The sequence below is a fragment of the Mustela erminea genome, chromosome 13 (assembly GCF_009829155.1).
Source record: "Mustela erminea isolate mMusErm1 chromosome 13, mMusErm1.Pri, whole genome shotgun sequence".
Taxonomy (NCBI): Eukaryota; Metazoa; Chordata; class Mammalia; order Carnivora; family Mustelidae; genus Mustela; species Mustela erminea.
This window is the reverse complement of record NC_045626.1, coordinates 46993640-47009049: the sequence shown is the minus strand read 5'-3', so window position 1 is coordinate 47009049 and position 15410 is coordinate 46993640. Positions and strand designations below refer to the sequence as shown.

At 38.4% G+C, this 15410-nt stretch overlaps 1 protein-coding gene across 6 annotated transcripts in view; it reads left to right on the top strand.

Annotated features, from left to right (window-relative positions):
• The window catches only part of LAMA3 (laminin subunit alpha 3), a 264586-nt gene that overhangs the window by 76144 nt on the left and 173032 nt on the right, over positions 1 to 15410 (top strand). For all 6 annotated transcript variants that reach the window (XR_004278281.1, XM_032311338.1, XM_032311337.1 and 3 more), the window contains 2 exons: positions 754 to 869; positions 4300 to 4418. Coding sequence is in view for 5 of the 6 variants with exons in the window: in XM_032311338.1 (XP_032167229.1) it covers positions 754 to 869; positions 4300 to 4418 (235 nt within the window). In the remaining variant the exon portion in view is untranslated. The remainder of the gene's footprint in view (positions 1 to 753; positions 870 to 4299; positions 4419 to 15410) is intronic.

Sequence of the window (15410 nt, the reverse complement as noted above, 5' to 3'; positions counted from 1 at the left end):
AAATCGCCACAGGCACAGCCTTAGACAACTGTTTTGAATCCTCTTAAAAAAGCACAGATAAGTGAGAGCTCAGCACTTGGGGTTTCTAACCCAGTGCCATGGCAACAATTTCATTTTAACCTGGAATGGTTTTAGTGCAGTTGTATAATTGCAGGTAGATTTTTGTATTGTTCCCTCTACGCCTAGCTGAGTAATCTGTTTTTGGCCTTGCAAGGAGCTGTTTGTTGGAGCCGGGTCAGCGTCCTGGAGCAGGGTCCTCTGAGATCTTGTTAGGAACTGGCTCTTGGGTTTGGTGAATCTCTGTGCATGACCCCAGGCTGAGAGCAAGAGACCTGAGCAGACATTCCTCACAGGACTGCTCCAGATCTTCATGAAGACGTGATACCCAGCATTTCCCAGTAAACTCAGCACTTGCTTGCTCCCGTGTTCATTTTCCTGTTATGGAAGGTGGTAGAGAAGAAAGATCTGGAACTCTGGAGTCAAGACAAACTTAGGCTTGAAGTCTGGTTCTCCACTTACCATCAGCTGACCTTTGGCAGATGTTTTTGTGTCTTGGAATCTCAATGTCAGCATCTACACAATAGAGACACTAAGCAGGATGAGAGGGAGACTTGGACTAATAATGTATGCAAAGTGCTTTGTTCTCATAATTGCTCCATGAATGGTGCCTTTGACTGTCAGCGTCTCACCCAGGAACAAATGATCTTAATCAAAACTTTTGAATAACTGAGATGTGCTTGGCCACATGCCCAGGTTTCAGTGTGAGTGCCAGCACCATACCTGTGGGAAGACGTGTGACCGCTGTTGTGCCGGGTACAACCAGAGGCGCTGGCGACCCGCCACGTGGGAGCAGAGCAATGAGTGCGAAGGTGAGCGCTGGGGGAGGAGCGCCTGCGACCGAGGCCCCGCCCACGCTTCCCCTCCATTCTCCCTGACCGGGAGGGAGGGGGTGGTGCCCTGTTAGGGACTCAGGTCTGTCTATTGTAAAGAAAAACTCACAGCCTGGAGGTAAAAGGCCCCATTCTAAATTTCAGCTACAAATAGAAGAACAAAAATAACAGCAGTAATGATCACTAATATGTATTAAGCATTCACTTAATGCTGGCCTCTCTCTTTTTAGTAGTCTAAAATATCATGTAGCCACTATTAAATTGTAAACCCTTACCATTTATTACGAGGTGATACTGGATCAGAATCCTAACTCTTGTGAGGAGGGAGGCGCGGAGAAGGTTTTGAGATCAGTGTCTGAAGAGAGAGCTGGAAGCATTGATGTGGCAGGTGGGCGGGGACTGCAGGGGGATTGAGGTGGCTGTAGGGTAGAGGGGACCCGAGAAAGAAGGAACAAAGGTGAGAGGCCGCTTTTAATTATGGTGTAATATAAAGTAAGAAGACTGTTATTTTTAAACAAACAAGCCCTAAGAGATCTAACTGAAGATTCCCTTGTAAACTGATCTTAGGAAGCCACATATTTACTCCAGTTGCTGAAAATACTTTTGTTTTAGTTATTGGCTTTGGAGACTGCAGCCTATTTTTTCCAAATCATTTGGAGAGGGATTTACTTTCTTTAAACAACCAAAATATTATTTGGATGCACATTTGTTGAACTAGGTGACGTAAGAAGGAATCTCTATTTAACACTTGTTGACCAAATGGTTTTTGTAACTCAGAGATAAGACTGATAGGATTTCTGTGACTAGCAAACACTCAAAAGGATTTTTACTGAGGAGTTCCAAGGGCGCTTAGATTCTGACACTGTCTCAAGGTGTTGATGTTGCCCGAGCTGAATGGTCAAGTATATCTCTAGGTCTAGGGGTGTTGACTGGTTGGTTGTTCTCACTTTATAGTCATAGCTAAGAGGTTCTTTCTCAGGGACTTCCCCATCTCTCCCCCAGTAGAATGGGACCAGAAAGAAGGAAAGGTAATAATCAGGAATTATTTCTTCTAGTGCTTTTGAGTACCCGTTTAGGCTATTTTGATTGAATGAGTGTTATCACACAAACTCCAACATTAGCAATTTGGTTAGTTTTCCAGGTTAGTGGAAATTTTCAGTGAATGACATGTTTAACTCCAGCACATAGGAAAATTTTAAAAATTACCTTTCATTAGTGTTGAGCTTTTTGCACTTGTCAAAGTGATTACAAATGACAAAAAAAAAAAAAAAAAAAAAACCCAGCATATGGTAATCAGACCCATTAAGATCCATTTGTTAAGTGCTTTCTCAATTCCGTTTGAATTAGCACAATTCAAAAATGAATGTGTTTCTTGAGAAATAACCAATGTAGTTAATATAAATGCCTTGAATTTTTTAAAATCATGACACCACACTGGAGAAATGAAAATAGGCAGGTGCTCAGCCTGTTACAAAAAGAGCAACTTGAAATTCTAACTCACTCTTCTTGCCTAATAGATTTATCTGGGAATTTTATTATAAAACATACTAATTACTAGAAAGACCTGGAAATTTTGATCTGCATGGAATGCAATGAATATATGTTCTCTCTAAAAGAGAATAAGAATTTTACTCATGTTAGATCTTTTTCATCTTGGTAATGATGAAAATCTTAGATGGCTTTTAAATTTTATTTTCAAATTTTTCATTATTATACATTGTTTGTAGATAACTTGGACATTATTTTTGAAAAGTAGAGCGGCGCCTGGGTGGCTCAGTGGGTTAAAACCTCTGCCTTCGGCTCAGGTCATGATCCCAGGGTCCTGGAATTGAGCCTCACATGGGGCTCTCTGCTCATCAGGGAGCCTGCTTCCTCCTCTCTCTCTGCCTCTGCCTGCCTCTCTGGCTACTTGTGATCTCTGTCTGTCAAATAAATAAAATATGTAAAAAAAAAAAAATCTTTAGAAAAAGTAGAACCACCAGTAATTTTGTTATCCAAAGAGAACTACTAATATTTTGTTAGGCATTTTAGTGTTTTCTTCTTGTATACTCTAATATTATTATTTAATATATATTAGATTATTTATATAATTACTTATGCAATTATTTATACAATTTTATATCCTGTTCTTTTTCACTTGATATTTTAGATATTTTCCCATTTTATTAAAACCCCTTTAGCATCCTTTTTGATGGCATGATGTAGTCATTCTGTGGAATCAAGGGTATCCAGCAAGTGTTTGCTGAGTATTCCCTATGTGCTGGGGACTGGGTTCTACTGCAAACAAGACACAAGCTCCTCGGTCTTCATAGAACTGACAGTCAAGCAAAGATGCTGTTGTTTGCTTACCATTTCCCTAGTATCAGACATTGGGATTATTTCCAGGTTTTAATTTTTTATTTTATTGTTTTTTAAGATTTTATTTATTTATTTGACAGAGAGAGATCACAAGTAGGCAGAGAGGCAGGCAGAGAGAGAGAGAAGGAAGCAGGCTCCCCGCTGAGCAGAGAGCCCGATGCGGGACTCGATCCCAGGACCCTGAGATCACGACCCGAGTGGAAGGCAGCAGCCCAACCCACTGAGCCACCCAGGTGCCCTATTTCCAGGTTTTTAAAAAGATTTTATTTATTTATCTGAGAGAGAGAAAGCATGGCAGGGAGGGTCAGAGGGAGGAGCAGATTCCCCGCTGAGCAGGGAGCCCAATGTGGGACTCCATCCTAGGGCTCTGGGATCATGCCTGAGCCCAACCAACTGAGCCACCCAGGCCCCTGATTATTTCCAGTTTATTGCTATTATAAATAGAGCTGAGATAAAAAAACAAAAACAAAACTTGGAGTGTTAGCTGAGAGAATTGGTTTTGGAGTCAAATATAAGTCAGGATTCTGCCTTTCTTACTAGAGACATGCTTTAACCTCTCAAAGCCTCAGTCTCCCCCCATTTGGGCTCTGGGGAATAATAGTACCTACATTAGAGACTTGTTGCATGGATTCAATGAGATAATGCACAGAAAACACTTTTCACAGTGTACCAAGAGCTCAATTATTCTTGTTAATAATAGTAATAACAGTAGAAGTAATATTCTCATTGTGCATGAAGTCTAATGGGGATTTTGGTATATCTTAATTTGTTGTTAAAAAGAAAAGAAATACACACACACACATATATGTTGTAATTATATATATATATTTAAAGAGAAGCCTCTCCCATTTATTATCAGATGAAAGAAGTTGTTAATCACATATTATTATAGATGAATCTTTGTGTAAAAATCCCTAAAATTTTCCATTGAAAATATGGTGTTCCACAATACACTTAATAAAGTGGCACAATGAATGGTAATACTCTCTGGGGGAATTTGCAAAATATCTTACAGTAATGATGGAATATTAACTTAGAATGCCTTTTTCAGCATGCAACTGCCATGGTCATGCCCTTGACTGTTACTATGACCCAGATGTTGAGAGGCAGCAGGCCAGCTTGAATATCCACGGCATCTATGCAGGTGGAGGGGTCTGCATTAATTGTCAGGTGAGTCACTATTTAGGTCAAAGTGAATATGTCACTGTATGGAAAGGAGCATTCATTAATGAAGCCAAGCTCCCAGGGAGGTGTTAATAAAGTGATATGCAATTGAGAGTATTTCTGTAAATATTTCTCTACTTTTGTACACAAAAGTCCTTGTTAGCTGGGTATAAAAATGGACTGAGACATCTTTGTCTAGATTCTGTTGATTAGATTCTTCATTTAGGTCTTTGCCTAAATAGGGAGGAGAGTCCCTCACTGACACCCAGGAAGCTATTTATCTTGTAGTAAAAGGGTCTAAGATAGTAGGGCAAATAAGTGTCAACTTTGGTGCTGATCCTAAATCCTGTTTTCAGACAGATTCTGAATCCAGACTCCATGAGGAGGTACATCATGATCAATTAGTGAAGTCTACCATTGACATTTAGTAAGAAACACTGATTTTTCATCCCTTCTGTAGAACAGTTAGGTTCACTAGAAATTAGTCAAGAGGAATGTATGATAGAGGAAGAATGTATGATAGAGGAAGATGTAATGCTTATGACTTTGGTCCATATTTACTCTGTGTTGTGTGCTCTCAGAGTGATATTTTGTTAATGTTACCATTAAAAAGGTGCTCTTTTCAAGAGATGCTCATTTATATGGAAGCACCATTAAAAAGCTCTTTTCAGGAGATGCCCATTTATATGGAATAGCTTCAAATTCTTAGAGACCCACCATCTTCCACCTTCTTCCACTCCATTTTGTATCATTTGTCAATGCAAGTAATTAAACTACAAGTAAAATATAAGTCATAAGTTCCTTACAAATGACAGATTTCATGCACAAATGAAAGATCCCAGGATCTTAAGACTGTACTCTTTAAGACCCTCAGGTGATTCGTAGGTATGTTTAAATTGCAGAAGCACTGGGCTGGAATGTGTAGGTAAAATCCTTTCTCCAGATGAAGGAGTAAGCCACTTCAATGTGTCTTTAAAATATCTTGTTCCTCCTCTTCCTTCTCTCAGAGACACTCTGTTTTATACCTTGCTGTTCCTGAAAAGCATCAACATAGTCCTTTTTTGCATAGTGGCTCTGTGAAAGCATTTTTTAAAATTTTTTGCTTAGGAAATTATTGAAATCTGTTTAGGTTCATTGCATTTTTTTTCCCAACATAAAATGCCTTGTTTAATTAACTTAAATTTTTTTATTGTGGTGAAATATACATAACATAAAATCTACCATTGTAGCCATTTTAAGTGTATATCTCTGCATAATTAACTGTTATATTATATTCATAATCCATGAATAAGTAGAGAATTCTGCCTCTGTTATGGCTTAGGACCTCCAACTGGATCCAAACTTTCCACAAATAATAACTATAGACTATAGACAAAATACAAAACAAAAAACCCGGAAGTCCCCTTTCTCCCAACCAATGATCTGCAGGCACTGGGGAGTACATATGGACAGGAAGGTTCTGGAGGAAAGCTGCTGCTTGGCATAAAGGATCAGTGTAGGGTGAGCTACATGTGTTTTTGACTTTTAGCCAGAGGACAGACCAAAATTGGTGCCTCATGATATAACTAAAATTCCTCTAGAAAATCTAGGGTCTTTCTGCCATGAAGTACAAGAGTTTAGACCTTGGATGGAACAACAGCAACTTTTGGAGAGTGACTAGGGAGTCCAAGAAAAAAGAAATCAAAAGAGAAAAAAATCCCTAATTCTGTGTATAAAATCTTCCCAAGTTTCTTGCTGACCCCTGAGCCATCGACTCACAGATTGGCAGAGGTAAAATAATTTATATGAAATTTAAATTAGCACAGAGTTACAGTTTTCAGTTTGGGTAAAGTCAAGTTAATTATGTCATAGAACTAAACAAATCCAATATTCTTTAGAAGAATATTACAGAACATAATACTTATTATGTCTCTATAACATAATATTTATTATGTCCAGGATATAAGCCAAAATTTTTTGACACTTGAAGAACTAAAAATTGTGACCCATTATCAAGAAAAAAGATAATCAATAGAGGCAATCCTGAAATTACCTAGGTGTTGAAATAAGCAGTTAAGGATATCATAACTTTGCTTGAGAATATAAGTAAAAATATGTTCACAATAAATGAAAATGTAAGAAATTTAAGGAGAAAACTAGAAATTATAAAAGACTTATTAAAAATTCTAGTACAAAATACATTATGTTAGATTATGGATGGGGCTAATATCAGAACGGAAGTAATAGAAGAAAGATTCAGTAAATTTGAAGATATATCTTTAAGACCCTCAGGTGATTAGTAGGCATGTTTAAATTGAATTTAAATAGAAATTATCCAGTCTTAAGAAAAGAAAGAAAAAGATTAAAAAAAATTTTATCAGAAACTTGCAAACTTGTGGGACAATAGCAGAAGACCTAACAGACATGTAATTGGGTTCCCAGAAGAGAGGAGAGAGAATGTGGCAAAAAAGGAGGAGGAGGAGGAAAAAGGAGGAGGAGCCAGAGAAGCAGAAGCAGAAGCAGTGGGGGTGTTGGTAGCAACAATGGCAAGAAATTTGTCAAATTTTTCAGTAGATTAGGATTCAAGAAACTTAGTGACTCCCAAGCCAGATAAATACAAGGAAAACCACTCCTGGGCCTAGCAGGGTCTATCTAGCAGGGTCAAAGAAAGAGTGAAAATCTTGAAAGTAGAGAAAAACAACACATAACTATGACTGTGAACTTATTAGAAACTGTGGAGGCCACAAGACAGTGGAGAATACCTTAAATGTGCTAAATAAAAAAAAAGAATGGACTATTAACCAAGATTTCTATATTTAGCAAAAATAGTCTTTGACAAGGAAAGCAAAAGGACAAATGTTTCTGATAAAATCAAACTGAGAGAATGTGTTACCCAAAATATTTGCACTACCAGAAATAGCAAAGGAAGTTCTTCAGGTTATAGAGAAATGATATCCCATGGAAATTCTGACCTTCAGCAATATAGCATAAGGATAGTATATTAAGATGAGTAAGGTTTATCCCAGGAAAGCAAGGTTGATTGAACATTTGAAAATCAATCAGCAGGCTGAGGAAAATGGTGGAGTAGGAGGACCCTAGCCTCACCTCAGAGCATGGATATAGCCAGAGAAGACTCACAACAGTGTAAGTAACTCAGAAAGCAAACTGAAGACTGGCAGAATAAACTCCACAACTAAGTGTAGAGACGAGGTCGCACTGGAAAGAGTAGGAAGGGCAGATACAGGGAGGTAAATGGACTCACAGGACTGTCAGTTGTTGGGGGGGGTTGTGTGGTAAGGACACCTGAATCCCCTCTAACATTTAGCTTTGAAAACCAGAGGGATTGGATTTTGTGAGTTCTTACAATCAGCAGGACCTAAAGCCTGGAATTACCAAAAAAAAAAAAAAATCAGTAGGTTCTGTTCCGGGAGTGCCAAGGGCAAGAGGAAACTGAATCCTTGCCCTTAAAGAACACAACAGTCTGTGGAGATGCAGCATAGAAACAGCAGTCTGAGAGGAGTTTAGGGCATATGGGAGGGAGAGTGGTTTACTCATCTCAGAGCCTGTCCAGGAGGCTGACAGAATTCACTGGGGAACTCCTTCATGAACAAAGAAATTGGCAGGCGCCATTTTTCTCCCTTGGCCCCCAGTGTAAACACATAAGCCCCCGAGGGACTGGCTACCTAACTTGCTAGCACTGCTGCCCCCACCCTGCCCCCCTGCCCCCTGCTGTGTTTCCATCAGTCCACCACTCTAGACAGCCCATCTCGGTCTGGCATGGTAGGGCCCCTCTTGCACCAGCTGGGGATGAAAGGCTTTTTGGCCCCATCACCTGGTTGCCACACTCACCCTGTACTATGCTTCCAAGGATCCACGCCTTTGGATGGTGCCTCAATCCAGTGCTGCAGGGCTCCTCCTACAGAGGACAGGGGAGCACAAAGCTTACTGTCACTGTAGCCCTACCCTACACTGGGCTTCCATGGAGCCAGATGGGCTGCTTTAGTCCTGATGCCGCAGGGCCCCTCTCATGGCATGCAAGGCTTGCTAGCACTGCTCCCACACTGTGCTTTGGGGGCTCTGCCCCCTCCAATACACTTTTGGCCAGAGCCCCTATAGGATATAGGCTTGGCAGTAGGCAAGCAGCATCTATGATGGCCAACACCACTCCAAAGTAACTCTTACCCTGGAGAGAGGGAAAGATAACTACACACATGAGTCAGATGGAGCCCCAGCAATGGCCTGCTGTGACTGCAGGCCCTGCCTACGAGTGGAAGCTTCTCACGGGGCAACACAGGGACTTGGTGCTATTGCATCTCTGGCAAATTCCTGGTCTTACTCAACTAGCTCAGGGTGGTCCCAGACTGGCCCAATAACACCACCAGGACCAAACACTGCCCAGAACAGCAGAGAGAGCCTTATTGCAGATGCCTGGGCTGAAGGAAAAGCAATGCAGCCACAAAAACAGGGCACATGCATCACACATAGGAGATACCCCTAAAGTGCCAGGTTTAGGTGAAAGGGGGACACTGCACTGCAGGGCAGTACAGAACCTCTTCTTCATAAGGCCATTACTTTCAAGTGTAAGAGAAGTAGCTGACTTTCCTAATACACAGAAATAGACAGAGTTCGATGAAATGAAGGGACAGAGGAATATGTCCTAAATGAAAGAATAGGACAAATATACAGGAAGAGACCTAAGCAAAATGGATATAAGTAATATGGTGGATAGAGAATTCAAAGCAATGATCATAAAGATGCTCATAGGACTTGAGAAAAGAGTAGAGGACATCAGTGAGACCTTTAACAAAGAGATGAAAGAAATTAAAAAGAACCAATCAGGGATGAAGAACACAATAAATGAGATTAAAAATACACTAGATGGAACAAATAGCAGACTTGAGGAAGCAGAGGAATGAATTAATGGTCTGGGAGACAGAGTAATGGAAATTAGTCAAGTTGAGCAAGTGAGAGAAATGAGAATTATGCAAAGTGAGGATAGACCTAGGGAACTCACTGACTCCATCAAGCATAATAACATTTGCATTGTAGGGATCCCAGAAGACAAGACAGAAAAGAGGGCAGAAAATTTATCTGAAAAACAATAACTGAAAAAAATCCCAAATCTGGGGAAGGAAACAGATATCCAGATCCAAGAAGCATAGAGATCCGCCAATAAAATCAATCTAAGGAGGTCCACACCAAGACACATGGTAATTAAAATGGGAAAAAAATAGTTATAAAGAAAGAATTTTAAAAGCAGCAAGAGAAAAGAAGAGAGTTACATATGACACATTCCATAAGGCTTGAAGTGGATTTTTCAGCAGAAACCTTGCAGGCCAGAGGAAAGTGGCATGATATATTCGAAGTGCTAGAAGAGAAAAATCTGCAGCTTGCAAGGCTATCATTCAGAATAGGAGAGAGAGTTTCTCAGACAAACAAAAACTAAAGGAGTTCATAACTTACAAGAAATATTAAAGAAGGCTCTTTGAGTAGAAAGGAAAGACCATAAATGAGAGTAAGAAAAATAAATATATTTGTAAAAATCAGTCAAGGGATTCACAAAATAAAAGTATGTAAAATATGATTCCATAAAGCTGAAATGTGGAGAAGGGTAGAGGAGGAAAGAATGGGTTCAAACTTAAGGACCATTGGCTACATGTAAACTACTATATGCAGAGGATGTTATATATAAACCTAATGGTAATGAAAAATTAAAAACCAGTAATAAATATGTAAAGAATAAAGAGAAAGGAATTCAAGTATGTCACCAAAGAAAGTCAGCAAACCATGAAAGAGAGCAAGGAAAAAAGGATCAGAGAAAAACTGTAGAAATGACACAAGAAAAGTAACAAAATGGCAATAAATATAAAACTATCAATAATTACTTTCAATGTAAATGGACTAATGCTCCAATCAGAACACATAAGGTGACAGAGTGGATAAAGAAGCAAAACCCACTTATGTGCTGCCTATATGAGACTCATTTCAAATCAAAAGACACCTGCAGATTGAAAATGAGGGAATAGAGAAACATCTGTCTACCATGCAAATGAATATCAAAAGAAACCCTGGGAGACAATACTTACATCAGACAAAATAGACTATAATGAGACAAAGAAGGACACTATATAATAATAAAGGGACAATCCAGTAAGGTGATATACTAATTATAAATATTTATGCACCCAACATGAAGCACTCAAATACATAAAACAGATAATAACAAACATTAAGGAACCAATTGATAATAATTCAATAATAGTAAGAGACTTTTCTGCCCTACTTACATCAATGGATATATCATCCAGACAGAAAACCAACAAGGAATGACACTGGACCAAATTGATTTAATGGATATATTCAGAACATTCCATTGTAAAGCAGCAGAATACACAATCTTTTTGAGTGCACATGGAACATTATCTAGATAGATCACATGGTAGGCTGTAAAACAAGTCTCAACAAATTAAAAAAGCTTGAGGTCATGTCATGTATCTTTTCTCACCACAATGCTATGAAACTAGAAATCAACCACAAGAAAAAATCTGGAAAGAACACAAATACACAGAGATTAAATAATACACTACTAAACAATGAATGGGTCAACCAAGAAATCAAAGAATAAATAAAAAATTACGTAGAAACAAATAAAAATGAAAAGACAAAGTTACAAAGTCTTTGGGATGCAGCAAAAGCTGTTCTAAGATGAGGGCCTACATCAAGAAGCAAAAAAAAGGCCAATTAAACAACTAAGACTTACACTTAACAGAGCTAGAAAAAGAACAACAAAACTCAAAACTAGAAGAAGGAATGAAATAATAAAGATTGGAGAATAAATAAATGATATAGAAACTAAAACTAACAAAACAAATATAACAGATCAATGAAACCAGGAACTGGTTCTTTTGAAAAAAAAAAAATAAATTTTGACTTGTATACACACACACGCACACACACACACACACACACATTCATTCTAATATTTCTAGCCAGACTCATAAAAAAAAGGGAAAAGAAAAAGAAAAAAAAAGAAAAAGGACTCACATAAACAGAATCACAAATGAAAGAGGAGAAATAACAACCAACACCACAGAATTTGTCTATAACAAATGATGTTAGGAAAACTGGACAGCTACATGCAAAAGAATGAAACTAGACACTTTTTAACACCATACACAAAAATAAACTCAAAATGAATTAAAAACCTAAATGTGAGACCTGAAACCAATAAAAGCTCTAAGAGAGAGCGCAGGTATTAATTTCTTTAACATTGATTGTAGCAACATGTGTGCATGTGTGTGTGTGTGTGTGTGTGTGTGTGTGTGTGAGAGAGAGAGAGAGAATGAGAGAGAGAGAGAAAGAGAGAGAAGGAGCACGAGCAGCGGGAGGGCAGAGGGAGAGGGAGAATCTTAAGCAGGCTTCATGCCCGTCATAGAGCCTGATGTAGGGCTTGATCTCATGACAATGAGTTCATGACCTGAGTTGAAATCAAGGGTCAGATGCTCAACCCCCTGAGCCACCCAGGTGCCCTCAGTAACAACATTTTTATAGATATGTCTCCTGAAAGGAAAATAAAGGCAAAAATAAAGTATTCAATCTACATGTAAATAAAAAGCTTTTGCACAACAAAGGAAACAGTCAACAAAACTGAAAGGGAGCCTACAGAATGGGAGAAAGTATTTGTAAGTGACATATCTGATAAAGGGTTTATATGTAAAATATATAAAAAATTCATACAACTCAGCAACCAAAAAGCAAATAATATAATTGAAAAATGCAAGGGATACCTGGGTGGCTCAGTTGGTTAAGCATCTGCCTTGAGCTCAGCTCATGATCTCATGGTCCTGGGATCAATCCTTGCATCAGGCTCCCCACTCAGCAGGGAGTCTGCTTTTCTTGCTCTCCTTCTGCCCCTCCTTCCTGCTTATTCTCTCTTTCTCAAATAAATAAATAAAATCTTAAAAAAAAAAAAAAGAAAAATGGGCAGAAGACATGAACAGACATTTTCCAAAGAAGACCTACAGATGGCCATACACACATGAAAAGATGCTCAACATCACTCATCCTCAGGAAATGCAAATCAAAACCTAATGAGATATCCCCTCACACCTGTCAGACTGGTTAAAATCAACAACACAAGAAACAAGTATTGGTGAGGATGTGGAAAAAAAAATTCTCTTACACTGTTGGTGGGAATGCCAACTTGTGTAGCCACTGTGGAAGACAGTATGAAGGTTCCTCGAAAAGTTAAAAATGGACCTAACCCACAATCCAGTAATTTCGCTACTGGGTTTTTATCCCCGCCAATACAAAAACATTAATTCAAAGGGATACATGACCCTGACATTTATAGCAACATTTAAAATAGCTGAGATATGGGGGCACCCGGGTGGCTCAGTGAGTTAAAGCCTCTGCTTTTGGCTCAGGTCATGATCTCAGGGTCCTGGGATCAAGCCTCGCATGGGGCTCTCTGCTCAGCGGGGAGCCTGCTTCCCTTCCTCTCTCTCTCTGCTTGCCTCTCTGCTTACTTGTAATCCCTGTCTGTCACATAAATAAATAAAATCTTTTAAAAAATAAATAAATAAATAAAATAGCTGAGATATGGAAGCAGTCCAAGTGTTCATCAATAGAGAAATGGATAAAGAAGAAGTGATATGTACAAACAGTGGAATATTATTCAGCCATAAAAAAGAATGAACTCTTGCTGTTTGCAATGATATGGATGGAGCTAGAGAGTATAGTGCTAAACGAAGTAGTCAGTCAGAGAAAGACAAATACCATATGATCTCACTCGTGGAATCTAAGAAACAAAACAAATGAATTTAAAAGAGAAAGAGAGAGGAAAAATCAAGAAACAGACTCTTAACTGTAGAGAACAAACTCATAGTTACCAGATGTGATGTGAGTGGGAAGGTGGGTACAATAGGGGACAGAGATTAAGGAGACCACGCATTGTGATGAGCACTGGGTGATGTATGGAAGTGCTGAATCACTGTATGTACACTTGAAACTAATATTACACTGTATGTTAACTATACTGGAATTAAAATAAAAACTTAATAAATTGAAAAATCAGTCTGCTTGATCATCATAGTAGCAGAATAAAAGAGAAGGGTCATGTGAAATACCACTAGACAAAACCATACCCATTTTACAATAAAAGCTCTTAGCAAACCCGAAATAGAAGTGAAACTGCAATCTATAAATGGCATTTGTGGAAAACATGCAACGAACAAAATATTAGAGGTAAAATATTGAACTGTTTCCTTCTGAAGATTAGAAATAAGGCAAGGATGCTTGCTTTTCACTAATTCTACCAAAAAGTGCCCTGGAGGTCCTGAACATTGCATATCTTAATCAAAAAGAAATAAAAAGCATTACTATTGGGAAGAAAGAGTAGAACTGCCTGTATTTGCAGATGACATACTATTTATGTAAAAAATCTTAGGCAGTGTACATAACAACTACTAGAACTAATAAGTGAATTTAGTAAGGTTGTGGAATACAGGATGATATATAAAAATTAACTTGATTTTTACATTCTAGCAGCAATCAATAGGAAAATGAAATACAAACTCAATTTATTTATTTTTAAAGATTTTGTTATTTGACAGACAGAGATCACAAGTAGGCAGAAAGACAGGCAGAGAGAGTGAGGGAAGCAGGCTCCCTGTTGAGCAGAGAGCCCAATGCAGGGCTCAATCCCAGGACCTGGGATCAGGACCCTGGGATCATGACCTGAGCTGAAGGCAAAGGCTTTAACCCACTGAGCCACCCAGGTGCCCCATACAAACTCAATTTAAAATCATGTCAAAAGCAAAAAAGCTTAGGAATATATTTAACAAAAGGCATGCAAAACCTCTATACTAAAGCACTGCTGAGAAAAATTTAGAAAAAAATAAATGGAAAGTTATAACATATTCCCAATATTATAAGATATCAATTCTCCCCAAATTGATCTAAAGCTCAAATGCAGGTTTTTTCGGTAGAAATTGCCATGCAGATTCTAAAGTTTATATTTAAACTTATGGTTACATAAATGACCTAGAATATACAAAGCCATTTGAAGAAGCAGAATAAAGTGAGAGGACTTCATTATCCTACTTTTTATAAAGATTTAATTTATTTTTTTATTTAAGAGAGAGAGAGAGCACGTGCGTGTGCAGGGGGAGGAGCAGAAGGAGAAGGAGAGAGAGAATTGGGAGCAGACTTGTTGCTGAGTGCAGAGCCTGATGTGGGGCTTGATCTCATGACCCTGAGATCATGACCTGAGTGGAAATCAAGAATTAGAGACTTAACTGACGGAGGCACCCAGGTGCCCCTGTGTTATTTTACTTTATGACTAAGTATAAGTTATAGTTATCACAACAGTGTGATATCAACATAAGGATAGATAAATAGATCAGCGTAACAGAATAGGGAGTACAGAAACAGACCCACACTTATATGGACATTTATTTGATTTTTTATAAGATACCAAAGCAGTCCAGTGAAGGGGGCTAGGGGTAGGAAAGAAATTCCTTTCAACAAATGGCTCTGGAATAACTGGATATTTCTATGGGAAAAAATAAACTTGATCACTACCTCAAATCTTACCTAAAAGCTAAATCAGTATGGGTCAGACTAAAGTAAAGTAAAAACTGCATTGCTTCAGAGAAAAATAGAGGGGAATATCTTTGTGATTCAGAACATGAGCAAAAATTTTTTAGGTCACAGAAAGCAATAACCATGAAAAATTGACAAATTCAACTTCATCAAAATTGAAAACTTCTGCTCACAAAAGACACCATTAAGAAAACAAATAGGCTAGCCACAGACATGGAGAAAATATTCATAAAACAGAAATCTGACAAACGGGTTGGTATTCAGGATATGTAAAGAATGCCCACAGCTCAATAATAAAAAGACAAGTAGCCCAATAAAATATTTTTAGATTTGGTTAATATTTGGATAGCCACTTCACGAAGTAGACTTAAGACTGGCCAATATGTGCACAACAAAGAGCTTAGTATCATTAGT